The sequence below is a fragment of the Lithobates pipiens genome, unplaced genomic scaffold, assembly GCF_037356315.1.
Source record: "Lithobates pipiens isolate NorthernLeopardFrog02 unplaced genomic scaffold, aLitPip1_a1.2 Scaffold_3, whole genome shotgun sequence".
In the NCBI taxonomy this organism is placed as follows: domain Eukaryota; kingdom Metazoa; phylum Chordata; class Amphibia; order Anura; family Ranidae; genus Lithobates; species Lithobates pipiens.
In genome coordinates this window covers 59,904,267-59,917,402 of record NW_027507790.1, presented here as the reverse complement: position 1 = coordinate 59,917,402, position 13,136 = coordinate 59,904,267, and the positions used below count along the sequence as shown (strand labels likewise).

Below are 13,136 nucleotides of genomic sequence, written 5' to 3'. Positions count from 1 at the left end.
GGCTGTCTAGAGTTTCTTCCCTTCCTATCTACTGGTAGCCGTCACATCTGTTAGACATGTCTCTGAACTGGCAACCCTACCCTGTAAAGAGCCTTTTCTTATACTTCAGAAAGACAAGGTTGCACTTTTCCCAAGACCTTTCTTTCTTCTAAAGGTGGTTTCAGAGATTCATCTCAATGAGGACACTGTTATACTATCATTGTGCCCTGCTACTAAGCATCCAGAAAAATCTCTACTTTTCCTGGACATAGAGTCATTAGAGTGTACCTAAAAGCTCATGCTTCCATTAGACAAATGGATTCTCTATTTGTTCTTTCCTCATGACCTCACAAGATTAACTTCATTTGATTAAAAATGTTATTTAATTGAAAAAAAAATATATATAGTTTATACTGTAAAGAAAAATTGGTGTGCACCTTGAACAAAGGGCGGCAACCCTCAGTCCCACAGATATGAAATATACATACATACACTGTGCCAAGCTGCACCAATGTAAGAATGCAATACAAATCATGAAAAAATGACTTTGAGGTAAAGACCACAGTAAGCCAAAATGCAAATAAACTGGTGCATGAACACAGCACCGCCACTTCGCCCTATTGTTCTCTCACTACGAGTTCAATCTAGAAAAGAATACTGCAACTTCTTCTTTCACCACTAGATGGGGTAGGAGTTGGTGCTGCTGGGCGCCCATGCGCACTGGAAAAACCTGTCGGCCTCTCTTCCTCACACGTGAGCAGACAGGAAAATGGCAGCCCGCATGGGGAAGCGTGCTAAAAGAGCTCGGGGAGCGGACGGGGAGTCGGCAAGGAAGGACCTGGAGTCGAAGCTCGAGTCGGTTCTGGAGAGCCGGGCTAATGCTAATTCTGTATTCGATATCTTGGAATATTTAGAGGTGAGGGATAACATGACACGTGTTGTTGCTGTCTCTGCATGATGGATACAATCTCCAACCTGACTGGCACTGCGTGTGTACGCTATGAGCGGGCACTGCGTGTGTGTACACCATGAGCGGGCACTGCGTGTGTGTACACCATGAGCGGGCACTGCGTGTGTGTACACCATGAGCGGGCACTGCGTGTGTGTACACCATGAGCGGGCACTGCGTGTGTGTACACACTATGAGCGGGCACTGCGTGTGTGTGTACACACTATGAGCGGGCACTGTGTGTGTACACACTATGAGCGGGCACTGTGTGTGTGTGTACACACTATGAGCGGGCACTGTGTGTGCGTACACACTATGAGCGGGCACTGTGTGTGTGCGTACACACTATGAGCGGGCACTGTGTGTGTGTGTACACACTATGAGCGGGCACTGTGTGCGTGTGTACACACTATGAGCGGGCACTGTGTGCGTGTGTACACACTATGAGCGGGCACTGTGTGCGTGTGTACACACTATGAGCGGGCACTGTGTGCGTGTGTACACACTATAAGCGGGCACTGTGTGCGTGTGTACACACTATGAGCGGGCACTGTGTGCGTGTGTACACACTATGAGCGGGCACTGTGTGCGTGTGTACACACTATGAGCGGGCACTGTGTGTGTACGCTATGAGCGGGCACTGTGTGTGTACGCTATGAGCGGGCACTGTGTGTGTACGCTATGAGCGGGCACTGTGTGTGTACGCTATGAGCGGGCACTGTGTGTGTACGCTATGAGCGGGCACTGTGTGTGTACGCTATGAGCGGGCACTGTGTGTGTACGCTATGAGCGGGCACTGTGTGTGTACGCTATGAGCGGGCACTGTGTGTGTACGCTATGAGCGGGCACTGTGTGTGTGTGTGTGTGCGCGCTATGAGCAGGCACTGTGTGTGTGTGTGTGTGTGCGCGCTATGAGCAGGCACTGTGTGTGTGTGTGCGCGCTATGAGCAGGCACTGTGTGTGTGTGTGCGCGCTATGAGCAGGCACTGTGTGTGTGTGTGCGCGCTATGAGCAGGCACTGTGTGTGTGCGCGCTATGAGCAGGCACTGTGTGTGTGTGTGCGCGCTATGAGCAGGCACTGTGTGTGTGTGTGCGCGCTATGAGCAGGCACTGTGTGTGTGTGTGCGCGCTATGAGCAGGCACTGTGTGTGTGCGCGCTATGAGCAGGCACTGTGTGTGTGTGTACACACTATGAGCAGGCACTGTGTGTGTACGCTATGAGCAGGCACTGTGTGTGTACGCTATGAGCAGGCACTGTGTGTGTGTGTACACACTATGAGCAGGCACTGTGTGTGTACGCTATGAGCAGGCACTGTGTGTGTGTGTACACACTATGAGCAGGCACTGTGTGTACACACTATGAGCAGACACTGTGTACATACACACTATGAGCAGGCACTGTGTGTGTGTGTACACACTATGAGCAGACACTGTGTACATACACACTATGAGCAGGCACTGTGTGTGTGTACGCTATGAGCAGGCACTGTGTGTGTGTACGCTATGAGCAGGCACTGTGTGTGTGTGTACGCTATGAGCAGGCACTGTGTGTGTGTGTACGCTATGAGCAGGCACTGTGTGTGTGTGTACGCTATGAGCAGGCACTGTGTGTGTGTGTACGCTATGAGCAGGCACTGTGTGTGTGTGTACGCTATGAGCAGGCACTGTGTGTGTGTACGCTATGAGCAGGCACTGTGTGTGTGTACGCTATGAGCAGGCACTGTGTGTGTGTACGCTATGAGCAGGCACTGTGTGTGTGTACGCTATGAGCAGGCACTGTGTGTGTGTACGCTATGAGCAGGCACTGTGTGTGTGTACGCTATGAGCAGGCACTGTGTGTGTGTACGCTATGAGCAGGCACTGTGTGTGTGTACGCTATGAGCAGGCACTGTGTGTGTGTACGCTATGAGCAGGCACTGTGTGTGTGTGTGCGCTATGAGCAGGCACTGTGTGTGTGTGTACGCTATGAGCAGGCACTGTGTGTGTGTGTACGCTATGAGCAGGCACTGTGTGTGTGTGTACGCTATGAGCAGGCACTGTGTGTGTGTGTACGCTATGAGCAGGCACTGTGTGTGTGTGTACGCTATGAGCAGGCACTGTGTGTGTGTGTACGCTATGAGCAGGCACTGTGTGTACGCTATGAGCAGGCACTGTGTGTGTGTGTACGCTATGAGCAGGCACTGTGTGTGTGTGTACGCTATGAGCAGGCACTGTGTGTGTGTGTACGCTATGAGCAGGCACTGTGTGTGTGTGTGTACGCTATGAGCAGGCACTGTGTGTGTGTGTACGCTATGAGCAGGCACTGTGTGTGTGTGTACGCTATGAGCAGGCACTGTGTGTGTGTGTACGCTATGAGCAGGCACTGTGTGTGTGTGTACGCTATGAGCAGGCACTGTGTGTGTGTGTACGCTATGAGCAGGCACTGTGTGTGTGTGTACGCTATGAGCAGGCACTGTGTGTGTGTGTACGCTATGAGCAGGCACTGTGTGTGTGTGTACGCTATGAGCAGGCACTGTGTGTGTGTGTACGCTATGAGCAGGCACTGTGTGTGTGTGTACGCTATGAGCAGGCACTGTGTGTGTGTGTGCGCTATGAGCAGGCACTGTGTGTGTGTGTACACACTATGAGCAGGCACTGTGTGTGTACGCTATGAGCAGGCACTGTGTGTGTGTGTACACACTATGAGCAGGCACTGTGTGTGTACGCTATGAGCAGGCACTGTGTGTGTGTGTGTGTGTACACACTATGAGCAGGCACTGTGTGTACACACTATGAGCAGACACTGTGTACATACACACTATGAGCAGGCACTGTGTGTGTGTGTACACACTATGAGCAGACACTGTGTACATACACACTATGAGCAGGCACTGTGTGTGTGTACGCTATGAGCAGGCACTGTGTGTGTGTACGCTATGAGCAGGCACTGTGTGTGTGTGTACGCTATGAGCAGGCACTGTGTGTGTGTGTGTGTGTGTACGCTATGAGCAGGCACTGTGTGTGTGTGTGTACGCTATGAGCAGGCACTGTGTGTGTGTGTGTGTGTGTGTGTGTACGCTATGAGCAGGCACTGTGTGTGTGTACGCTATGAGCAGGCACTGTGTGTGTGTACGCTATGAGCAGGCACTGTGTGTGTGTACGCTATGAGCAGGCACTGTGTGTGTGTACGCTATGAGCAGGCACTGTGTGTGTGTACGCTATGAGCAGGCACTGTGTGTGTGTACGCTATGAGCAGGCACTGTGTGTGTGTGTGTGTGTACGCTATGAGCAGGCACTGTGTGTGTGTGTGTGTGTACGCTATGAGCAGGCACTGTGTGTGTGTGTGTACGCTATGAGCAGGCACTGTGTGTGTGTGTGTACGCTATGAGCAGGCACTGTGTGTGTGTACGCTATGAGCAGGCACTGTGTGTGTGTGTACGCTATGAGCAGGCACTGTGTGTGTGTGTACACGCTATGAGCAGGCACCGTGTGTGTGTGTGTACACGCTTATGAGCAGGCACCGCGCGCGTGCACGCTTATGAGCAGGCACCGCGCGCGTGCGCGCTTATGAGCAGGCACCGCGCGCGTGCGCGCTTATGAGCAGGCACCGCGCGCGTGCGCGCTTATGAGCAGGCACCGCGCGCGTGCGCGCTTATGAGCAGGCACCGCGCGCGTGCGCGCTTATGAGCAGGCACCGCGCGCGTGCGCGCTGATGAGCAGGCACCGCGCGCGCGCTGATGAGCAGGCACCGCGCGCGTGCGCGCTGATGAGCAGGCACCGCGCGCGCGCGCGCTGATGAGCAGGCACCGCGCGCGCGCGCGCTGATGAGCAGGCACCGCGCGCGCGCGCGCTGATGAGCAGGCACCGCGCGCGCGCGCGCTGATGAGCAGGCACCGCGCGCGCGCGCTGATGAGCAGGCACCGCGCGCGCGCGCGCTGATGAGCAGGCACCGCGCGCGCGCGCGCGCTGATGAGCAGGCACCGCGCGCGCGCGCGCTGATGAGCAGGCACCGCGCGCGCGCGCGCTGATGAGCAGGCACCGCGCGCGCGCGCTGATGAGCAGGCACCGCGCGCTGATGAGCAGGCACCGCGCGCGCGCGCTGATGAGCAGGCACCGCGCGCGCGCTGATGAGCAGGCACCGCGCGCGCACGCTGATGAGCAGGCACCGCGTGTGTGTGTACACGCTATGAGCAGGCACCGTGTGTGTGTGTGTGTGTGTACACGCTATGAGCAGGCACCGTGTGTGTGTACACGCTATGAGCAGGCACCGTGTGTGTGTACACGCTATGAGCAGGCACCGTGTGTGTACACGCTATGAGCAGGCACCGTGTGTGTACACGCTATGAGCAGGCACCGTGTGTGTACACGCTATGAGCAGGCACCGTGTGTGTACACGCTATGAGCAGGCACCGTGTGTGTACACGCTATGAGCAGGCACCGTGTGTGTACACGCTATGAGCAGGCACCGTGTGTGTACACGCTATGAGCAGGCACCGTGTGTGTACACGCTATGAGCAGGCACCGTGTGTGTACACGCTATGAGCAGGCACCGTGTGTGTACACGCTATGAGCAGGCACCGTGTGTGTGTGTGTACACGCTATGAGCAGGCACCGTGTGTGTGTGTGTACACGCTATGAGCAGGCACCGTGTGTGTGTGTGTACACGCTATGAGCAGGCACCGTGTGTGTGTGTGTACACGCTATGAGCAGGCACCGTGTGTGTGTGTGTACACGCTATGAGCAGGCACCGTGTGTGTGTGTGTACACGCTATGAGCAGGCACCGTGTGTGTGTGTGTACACGCTATGAGCAGGCACCGTGTGTGTGTGTGTGTACACGCTATGAGCAGGCACCGTGTGTGTGTGTGTGTACACGCTATGAGCAGGCACCGTGTGTGTGTGTGTGTGTACACGCTATGAGCAGGCACCGTGTGTGTGTGTGTGTGTACACGCTATGAGCAGGCACCGTGTGTGTGTGTGTGTGTACACGCTATGAGCAGGCACCGTGTGTGTGTGTGTGTGTACACGCTATGAGCAGGCACCGTGTGTGTGTGTGTGTGTACACGCTATGAGCAGGCACCGTGTGTGTGTGTGTGTGTGTACACGCTATGAGCAGGCACCGTGTGTGTGTGTACACGCTATGAGCAGGCACCGTGTGTGTGTGTGTGTGTACACGCTATGAGCAGGCACCGTGTGTGTGTGTGTGTGTACACGCTATGAGCAGGCACCGTGTGTGTGTGTGTGTGTGTGTACACGCTATGAGCAGGCACCGTGTGTGTACACGCTATGAGCAGGCACCGTGTGTGTGTGTGTGTGTGTGTGTGTACACGCTATGAGCAGGCACCGTGTGTGTGTGTGTACACGCTATGAGCAGGCACCGTGTGTGTGTGTGTGTGTGTGTGTGTGTGTGTGTGTACACGCTATGAGCAGGCACCGTGTGTGTGTGTGTACACGCTATGAGCAGGCACCGTGTGTGTGTGTGTGTGTGTGTACACGCTATGAGCAGGCACCGTGTGTGTGTGTGTACACGCTATGAGCAGGCACCGTGTGTGTGTGTGTGTGTGTGTGTGTGTGTGTGTGTGTGTGTGTACACGCTATGAGCAGGCACCGTGTGTGTGTGTGTGTGTACACGCTATGAGCAGGCACCGTGTGTGTGTGTGTGTACACGCTATGAGCAGGCACCGTGTGTGTGTGTGTGTACACGCTATGAGCAGGCACCGTGTGTGTGTGTGTACACGCTATGAGCAGGCACCGTGTGTGTGTGTGTGTACACGCTATGAGCAGGCACCGTGTGTGTACACGCTATGAGCAGGCACCGCGCTTGTACACGCTATGAGCAGGCACCGCGCTTGTACACGCTATGAGCAGGCACCGTGTGTGTGTACACGCTATGAGCAGGCACCGTGTGTGTGTACACGCTATGAGCAGGCACCGTGTGTGTGTACACGCTATGAGCAGGCACCGTGTGTGTGTGTGTACACGCTATGAGCAGGCACCGTGTGTGTGTGTGTACACGCTATGAGCAGGCACCGTGTGTGTGTGTGTACACGCTATGAGCAGGCACCGTGTGTGTGTGTACACGCTATGAGCAGGCACCGTGTGTGTGTGTGTACACGCTATGAGCAGGCACCGTGTGTGTGTGTGTACACGCTATGAGCAGGCACCGTGTGTGTGTACACGCTATGAGCAGGCACCGTGTGTGTGTACACGCTATGAGCAGGCACCGTGTGTGTGTACACGCTATGAGCAGGCACCGTGTGTGTGTGTGTGTACACGCTATGAGCAGGCACCGTGTGTGTGTGTGTACACGCTATGAGCAGGCACCGTGTGTGTGTGTGTACACGCTATGAGCAGGCACCGTGTGTGTGTGTGTACACGCTATGAGCAGGCACCGTGTGTGTGTGTACACGCTATGAGCAGGCACCGTGTGTGTGTGTACACGCTATGAGCAGGCACCGTGTGTGTGTGTACACGCTATGAGCAGGTACCGTGTGTGTGTGTGTGTGTACACGCTATGAGCAGGCACCATGTGTGTGTGTGTACACGCTATGAGCAGGCACCGTGTGTGTGTACACGCTATGAGCAGGCACCGTGTGTGTGTGTGTACACGCTATGAGCAGGCACTGTGTGTGTGTGTGTGTGTGTACACGCTATGAGCAGGCACCGTGTGTGTGTACACGCTATGAGCAGGCACCGTGTGTGTGTGTGTGTGTACACGCTATGAGCAGGCACCGTGTGTGTGTGTGTGTGTACACGCTATGAGCAGGCACCGTGTGTGTGTGTGTACACGCTATGAGCAGGCACCGTGTGTGTGTGTGTGTACACGCTATGAGCAGGCACCGTGTGTGTGTGTGTGTACACGCTATGAGCAGGCACCGTGTGTGTGTGTGTGTACACGCTATGAGCAGGCACCGTGTGTGTGTGTGTGTACACGCTATGAGCAGGCACCGTGTGTGTGTGTGTGTACACGCTATGAGCAGGCACCGTGTGTGTGTGTGTGTACACGCTATGAGCAGGCACCGTGTGTGTGTGTGTGTACACGCTATGAGCAGGCACCGTGTGTGTGTGTGTGTACACGCTATGAGCAGGCACCGTGTGTGTGTGTGTACACGCTATGAGCAGGCACCGTGTGTGTGTGTGTACACGCTATGAGCAGGCACCGTGTGTGTGTGTGTGTACACGCTATGAGCAGGCACCGTGTGTGTGTACACGCTATGAGCAGGCACCGTGTGTGTGTGTGTACACGCTATGAGCAGGCACCGTGTGTGTGTGTGTGTGTGTGTACACGCTATGAGCAGGCACCGTGTGTGTGTGTACACGCTATGAGCAGGCACCGTGTGTGTGTGTGTGTACACGCTATGAGCAGGCACCGTGTGTGTGTGTACACGCTATGAGCAGGCACCGTGTGTGTGTGTGTACACGCTATGAGCAGGCACCGTGTGTGTGTGTGTACACGCTATGAGCAGGCACCGTGTGTGTGTGTGTACACGCTATGAGCAGGCACCGTGTGTGTGTGTGTACACGCTATGAGCAGGCACCGTGTGTGTGTGTGTACACGCTATGAGCAGGCACCGTGTGTGTGTGTGTACACGCTATGAGCAGGCACCGTGTGTGTGTGTACACGCTATGAGCAGGCACCGTGTGTGTGTGTACACGCTATGAGCAGGCACCGTGTGTGTGTGTGTACACGCTATGAGCAGGCACCGTGTGTGTGTGTACACGCTATGAGCAGGCACCGTGTGTGTGTGTGTGTACACGCTATGAGCAGGCACCGTGTGTGTGTGTACACGCTATGAGCAGGCACCGTGTGTGTGTGTGTACACGCTATGAGCAGGCACCGTGTGTGTGTGTGTGTACACGCTATGAGCAGGCACCGTGTGTGTGTGTACACGCTATGAGCAGGCACCGTGTGTGTGTGTGTGTGTGTACACGCTATGAGCAGGCACCGTGTGTGTGTGTGTGTGTGTACACGCTATGAGCAGGCACCGTGTGTGTGTGTGTGTACACGCTATGAGCAGGCACCGTGTGTGTGTGTGTGTACACGCTATGAGCAGGCACCGTGTGTGTGTGTGTACACGCTATGAGCAGGCACCGTGTGTGTGTGTGTGTACACGCTATGAGCAGGCACCGTGTGTGTACACGCTATGAGCAGGCACCGCGCTTGTACACGCTATGAGCAGGCACCGTGTGTGTGTGTGTGTACACGCTATGAGCAGGCACCGTGTGTGTGTGTGTACACGCTATGAGCAGGCACCGTGTGTGTGTGTGTGTACACGCTATGAGCAGGCACCGTGTGTGTGTGTACACGCTATGAGCAGGCACCTTGTGTGTGTGTGTACACGCTATGAGCAGGCACCGTGTGTGTGTGTGTACACGCTATGAGCAGGCACCGTGTGTGTGTGTGTACACGCTATGAGCAGGCACCGTGTGTGTGTGTGTGTACACGCTATGAGCAGGCACCGTGTGTGTGTGTACACGCTATGAGCAGGCACCGTGTGTGTGTGTACACGCTATGAGCAGGCACCGTGTGTGTGTGTACACGCTATGAGCAGGCACCGTGTGTGTGTGTACACGCTATGAGCAGGCACCGTGTGTGTGTGTACACGCTATGAGCAGGTACCGTGTGTGTGTGTGTGTACACGCTATGAGCAGGCACCGTGTGTGTGTGTGTGTGTGTGTGTGTGTGTGTGTACACGCTATGAGCAGGCACCGTGTGTGTGTGTGTGTACACGCTATGAGCAGGCACCGTGTGTGTGTGTGTACACGCTATGAGCAGGCACCGTGTGTGTGTGTGTGTACACGCTATGAGCAGGCACCGTGTGTGTGTACACGCTATGAGCAGGCACCGTGTGTGTGTGTGTGTGTACACGCTATGAGCAGGCACCGTGTGTGTGTGTGTGTGTACACGCTATGAGCAGGCACCGTGTGTGTGTGTGTGTGTACACGCTATGAGCAGGCACCGTGTGTGTGTGTGTGTGTGTACACGCTATGAGCAGGCACCGTGTGTGTGTGTGTACACGCTATGAGCAGGCACCGTGTGTGTGTGTGTGTACACGCTATGAGCAGGCACCGTGTGTGTGTGTGTGTACACGCTATGAGCAGGTACCGTGTGTGTGTGTGTGTGTACACGCTATGAGCAGGCACCGTGTGTGTGTGTGTGTGTACACGCTATGAGCAGGCACCGTGTGTGTGTGTGTGTGTACACGCTATGAGCAGGCACCGTGTGTGTGTGTGTGTGTACACGCTATGAGCAGGCACCGTGTGTGTGTGTGTGTGTACACGCTATGAGCAGGCACCGTGTGTGTGTGTGTGTGTACACGCTATGAGCAGGCACCGTGTGTGTGTGTGTGTGTGTACACGCTATGAGCAGGCACCGTGTGTGTGTACACGCTATGAGCAGGCACCGTGTGTGTGTGTACACGCTATGAGCAGGCACCGTGTGTGTGTGTGTACACGCTATGAGCAGGCACCGTGTGTGTGTGTACACGCTATGAGCAGGCACCGTGTGTGTGTGTGTACACGCTATGAGCAGGCACCGTGTGTGTGTGTGTACACGCTATGAGCAGGCACCGTGTGTGTGTGTGTGTGTACACGCTATGAGCAGGCACCGTGTGTGTGTGTGTACACGCTATGAGCAGGCACCGTGTGTGTGTGTGTGTGTACACGCTATGAGCAGGCACCGTGTGTGTGTGTACACGCTATGAGCAGGCACCGTGTGTGTGTGTACACGCTATGAGCAGGCACCTTGTGTGTGTACACGCTATGAGCAGGCACCGTGTGTGTGTGTGTACACGCTATGAGCAGGCACCGTGTGTGTGTGTGTACACGCTATGAGCAGGCACCGTGTGTGTGTGTGTGTGTACACGCTATGAGCAGGCACCGTGTGTGTGTGTACACGCTATGAGCAGGCACCGTGTGTGTGTGTACACGCTATGAGCAGGCACCGTGTGTGTGTGTGTACACGCTATGAGCAGGCACCGTGTGTGTGTGTGTGTGTGTACACGCTATGAGCAGGCACCGTGTGTGTGTGTGTGTGTGTGTGTACACGCTATGAGCAGGCACCGTGTGTGTGTGTACACGCTATGAGCAGGCACCGTGTGTGTGTGTGTGTACACGCTATGAGCAGGCACCGTGTGTGTGTGTGTACACGCTATGAGCAGGCACCGTGTGTGTGTACACGCTATGAGCAGGCACTGTGTGTGTACACGCTATGAGCAGGCACCGCGCTTGTACACGCTATGAGCAGGCACAGTGTGTGTGTGTGTGTACACGCTATGAGCAGGCACCGTGTGTGTACACGCTATGAGCAGGCACCGCGCTTGTACACGCTATGAGCAGGCACAGTGTGTGTGTGTACACACTATGAGCAGACACTGTGTACATACACACTATGAGCAGGCACTGTGTGTGTGTGTACGCTATGAGCAGGCACTGTGTGTGTGTACGCTATGAGCAGGCACTGTGTGTGTGTGTACGCTATGAGCAGGCACTGTGTGTGTGTGTACGCTATGAGCAGGCACTGTGTGTGTGTGTACGCTATGAGCAGGCACTGTGTGTGTGTACGCTATGAGCAGGCACTGTGTGTGTGTACGCTATGAGCAGGCACTGTGTGTGTGTACGCTATGAGCAGGCACTGTGTGTGTGTACGCTATGAGCAGGCACTGTGTGTGTGTACGCTATGAGCAGGCACTGTGTGTGTGTACGCTATGAGCAGGCACTGTGTGTGTGTACGCTATGAGCAGGCACTGTGTGTGTGTACGCTATGAGCAGGCACTGTGTGTGTGTGTGCGCTATGAGCAGGCACTGTGTGTGTGTGTGCGCTATGAGCAGGCACTGTGTGTGTGTGTACGCTATGAGCAGGCACTGTGTGTGTGTGTACGCTATGAGCAGGCACTGTGTGTGTGTGTACGCTATGAGCAGGCACTGTGTGTGTGTACGCTATGAGCAGGCACTGTGTGTGTGTACGCTATGAGCAGGCACTGTGTGTGTGTACGCTATGAGCAGGCACTGTGTGTGTGTACGCTATGAGCAGGCACTGTGTGTGTGTACGCTATGAGCAGGCACTGTGTGTGTGTACGCTATGAGCAGGCACTGTGTGTGTGTACGCTATGAGCAGGCACTGTGTGTGTGTACGCTATGAGCAGGCACTGTGTGTGTGTGTGCGCTATGAGCAGGCACTGTGTGTGTGTGTGCGCTATGAGCAGGCACTGTGTGTGTGTGTACGCTATGAGCAGGCACTGTGTGTGTGTGTACGCTATGAGCAGGCACTGTGTGTGTGTGTACGCTATGAGCAGGCACTGTGTGTGTGTGTACGCTATGAGCAGGCACTGTGTGTGTGTGTACGCTATGAGCAGGCACTGTGTGTGTGTGTACGCTATGAGCAGGCACTGTGTGTGTGTGTACGCTATGAGCAGGCACTGTGTGTGTGTGTACGCTATGAGCAGGCACTGTGTGTGTGTGTACGCTATGAGCAGGCACTGTGTGTGTGTGTACGCTATGAGCAGGCACTGTGTGTGTGTGTACGCTATGAGCAGGCACTGTGTGTGTGTGTACGCTATGAGCAGGCACTGTGTGTGTGTGTGCGCTATGAGCAGGCACTGTGTGTGTGTGTACACACTATGAGCAGGCACTGTGTGTGTACGCTATGAGCAGGCACTGTGTGTGTGTGTACACACTATGAGCAGGCACTGTGTGTGTACACTATGAGCAGGCACTGTGTGTGTACGCTATGAGCAGGCACTGTGTGTGTGTACACACTATGAGCAGGCACTGTGTGTACACACTATGAGCAGACACTGTGTACATACACACTATGAGCAGGCACTGTGTGTGTGTGTACACACTATGAGCAGACACTGTGTACATACACACTATGAGCAGGCACTGTGTGTGTGTACGCTATGAGCAGGCACTGTGTGTGTGTACGCTATGAGCAGGCACTGTGTGTGTGTGTACGCTATGAGCAGGCACTGTGTGTGTGTGTGTGTACGCTATGAGCAGGCACTGTGTGTGTGTGTGTGTGTACGCTATGAGCAGGCACTGTGTGTGTGTGTGTGTACGCTATGAGCAGGCACTGTGGTGTGTGTACGCTATGAGCAGGCACTGTGTGTGTGTACGCTATGAGCAGGCACTGTGTGTGTGTACGCTATGAGCAGGCACTGTGTGTGTGTACGCTATGAGCAGGCACTGTGTGTGTGTACGCTATGAGCAGGCACTGTGTGTGTGTGCTAC

General features: G+C 55.0%; 1 protein-coding gene across 1 annotated transcript in view; it reads left to right on the top strand.

Annotated features, from left to right (window-relative positions):
• Window positions 1-710: 710 nt before the first annotated feature.
• Window positions 711-13,136, top strand: part of NOC4L (nucleolar complex associated 4 homolog) — a gene marked incomplete in the record, with an annotated part of 52,354 nt that continues 39,928 nt past the window's right edge. The window contains 1 exon segment of the mRNA XM_077461743.1: window positions 711-895. Coding sequence (XP_077317869.1) covers window positions 749-895 — 147 coding nt within the window.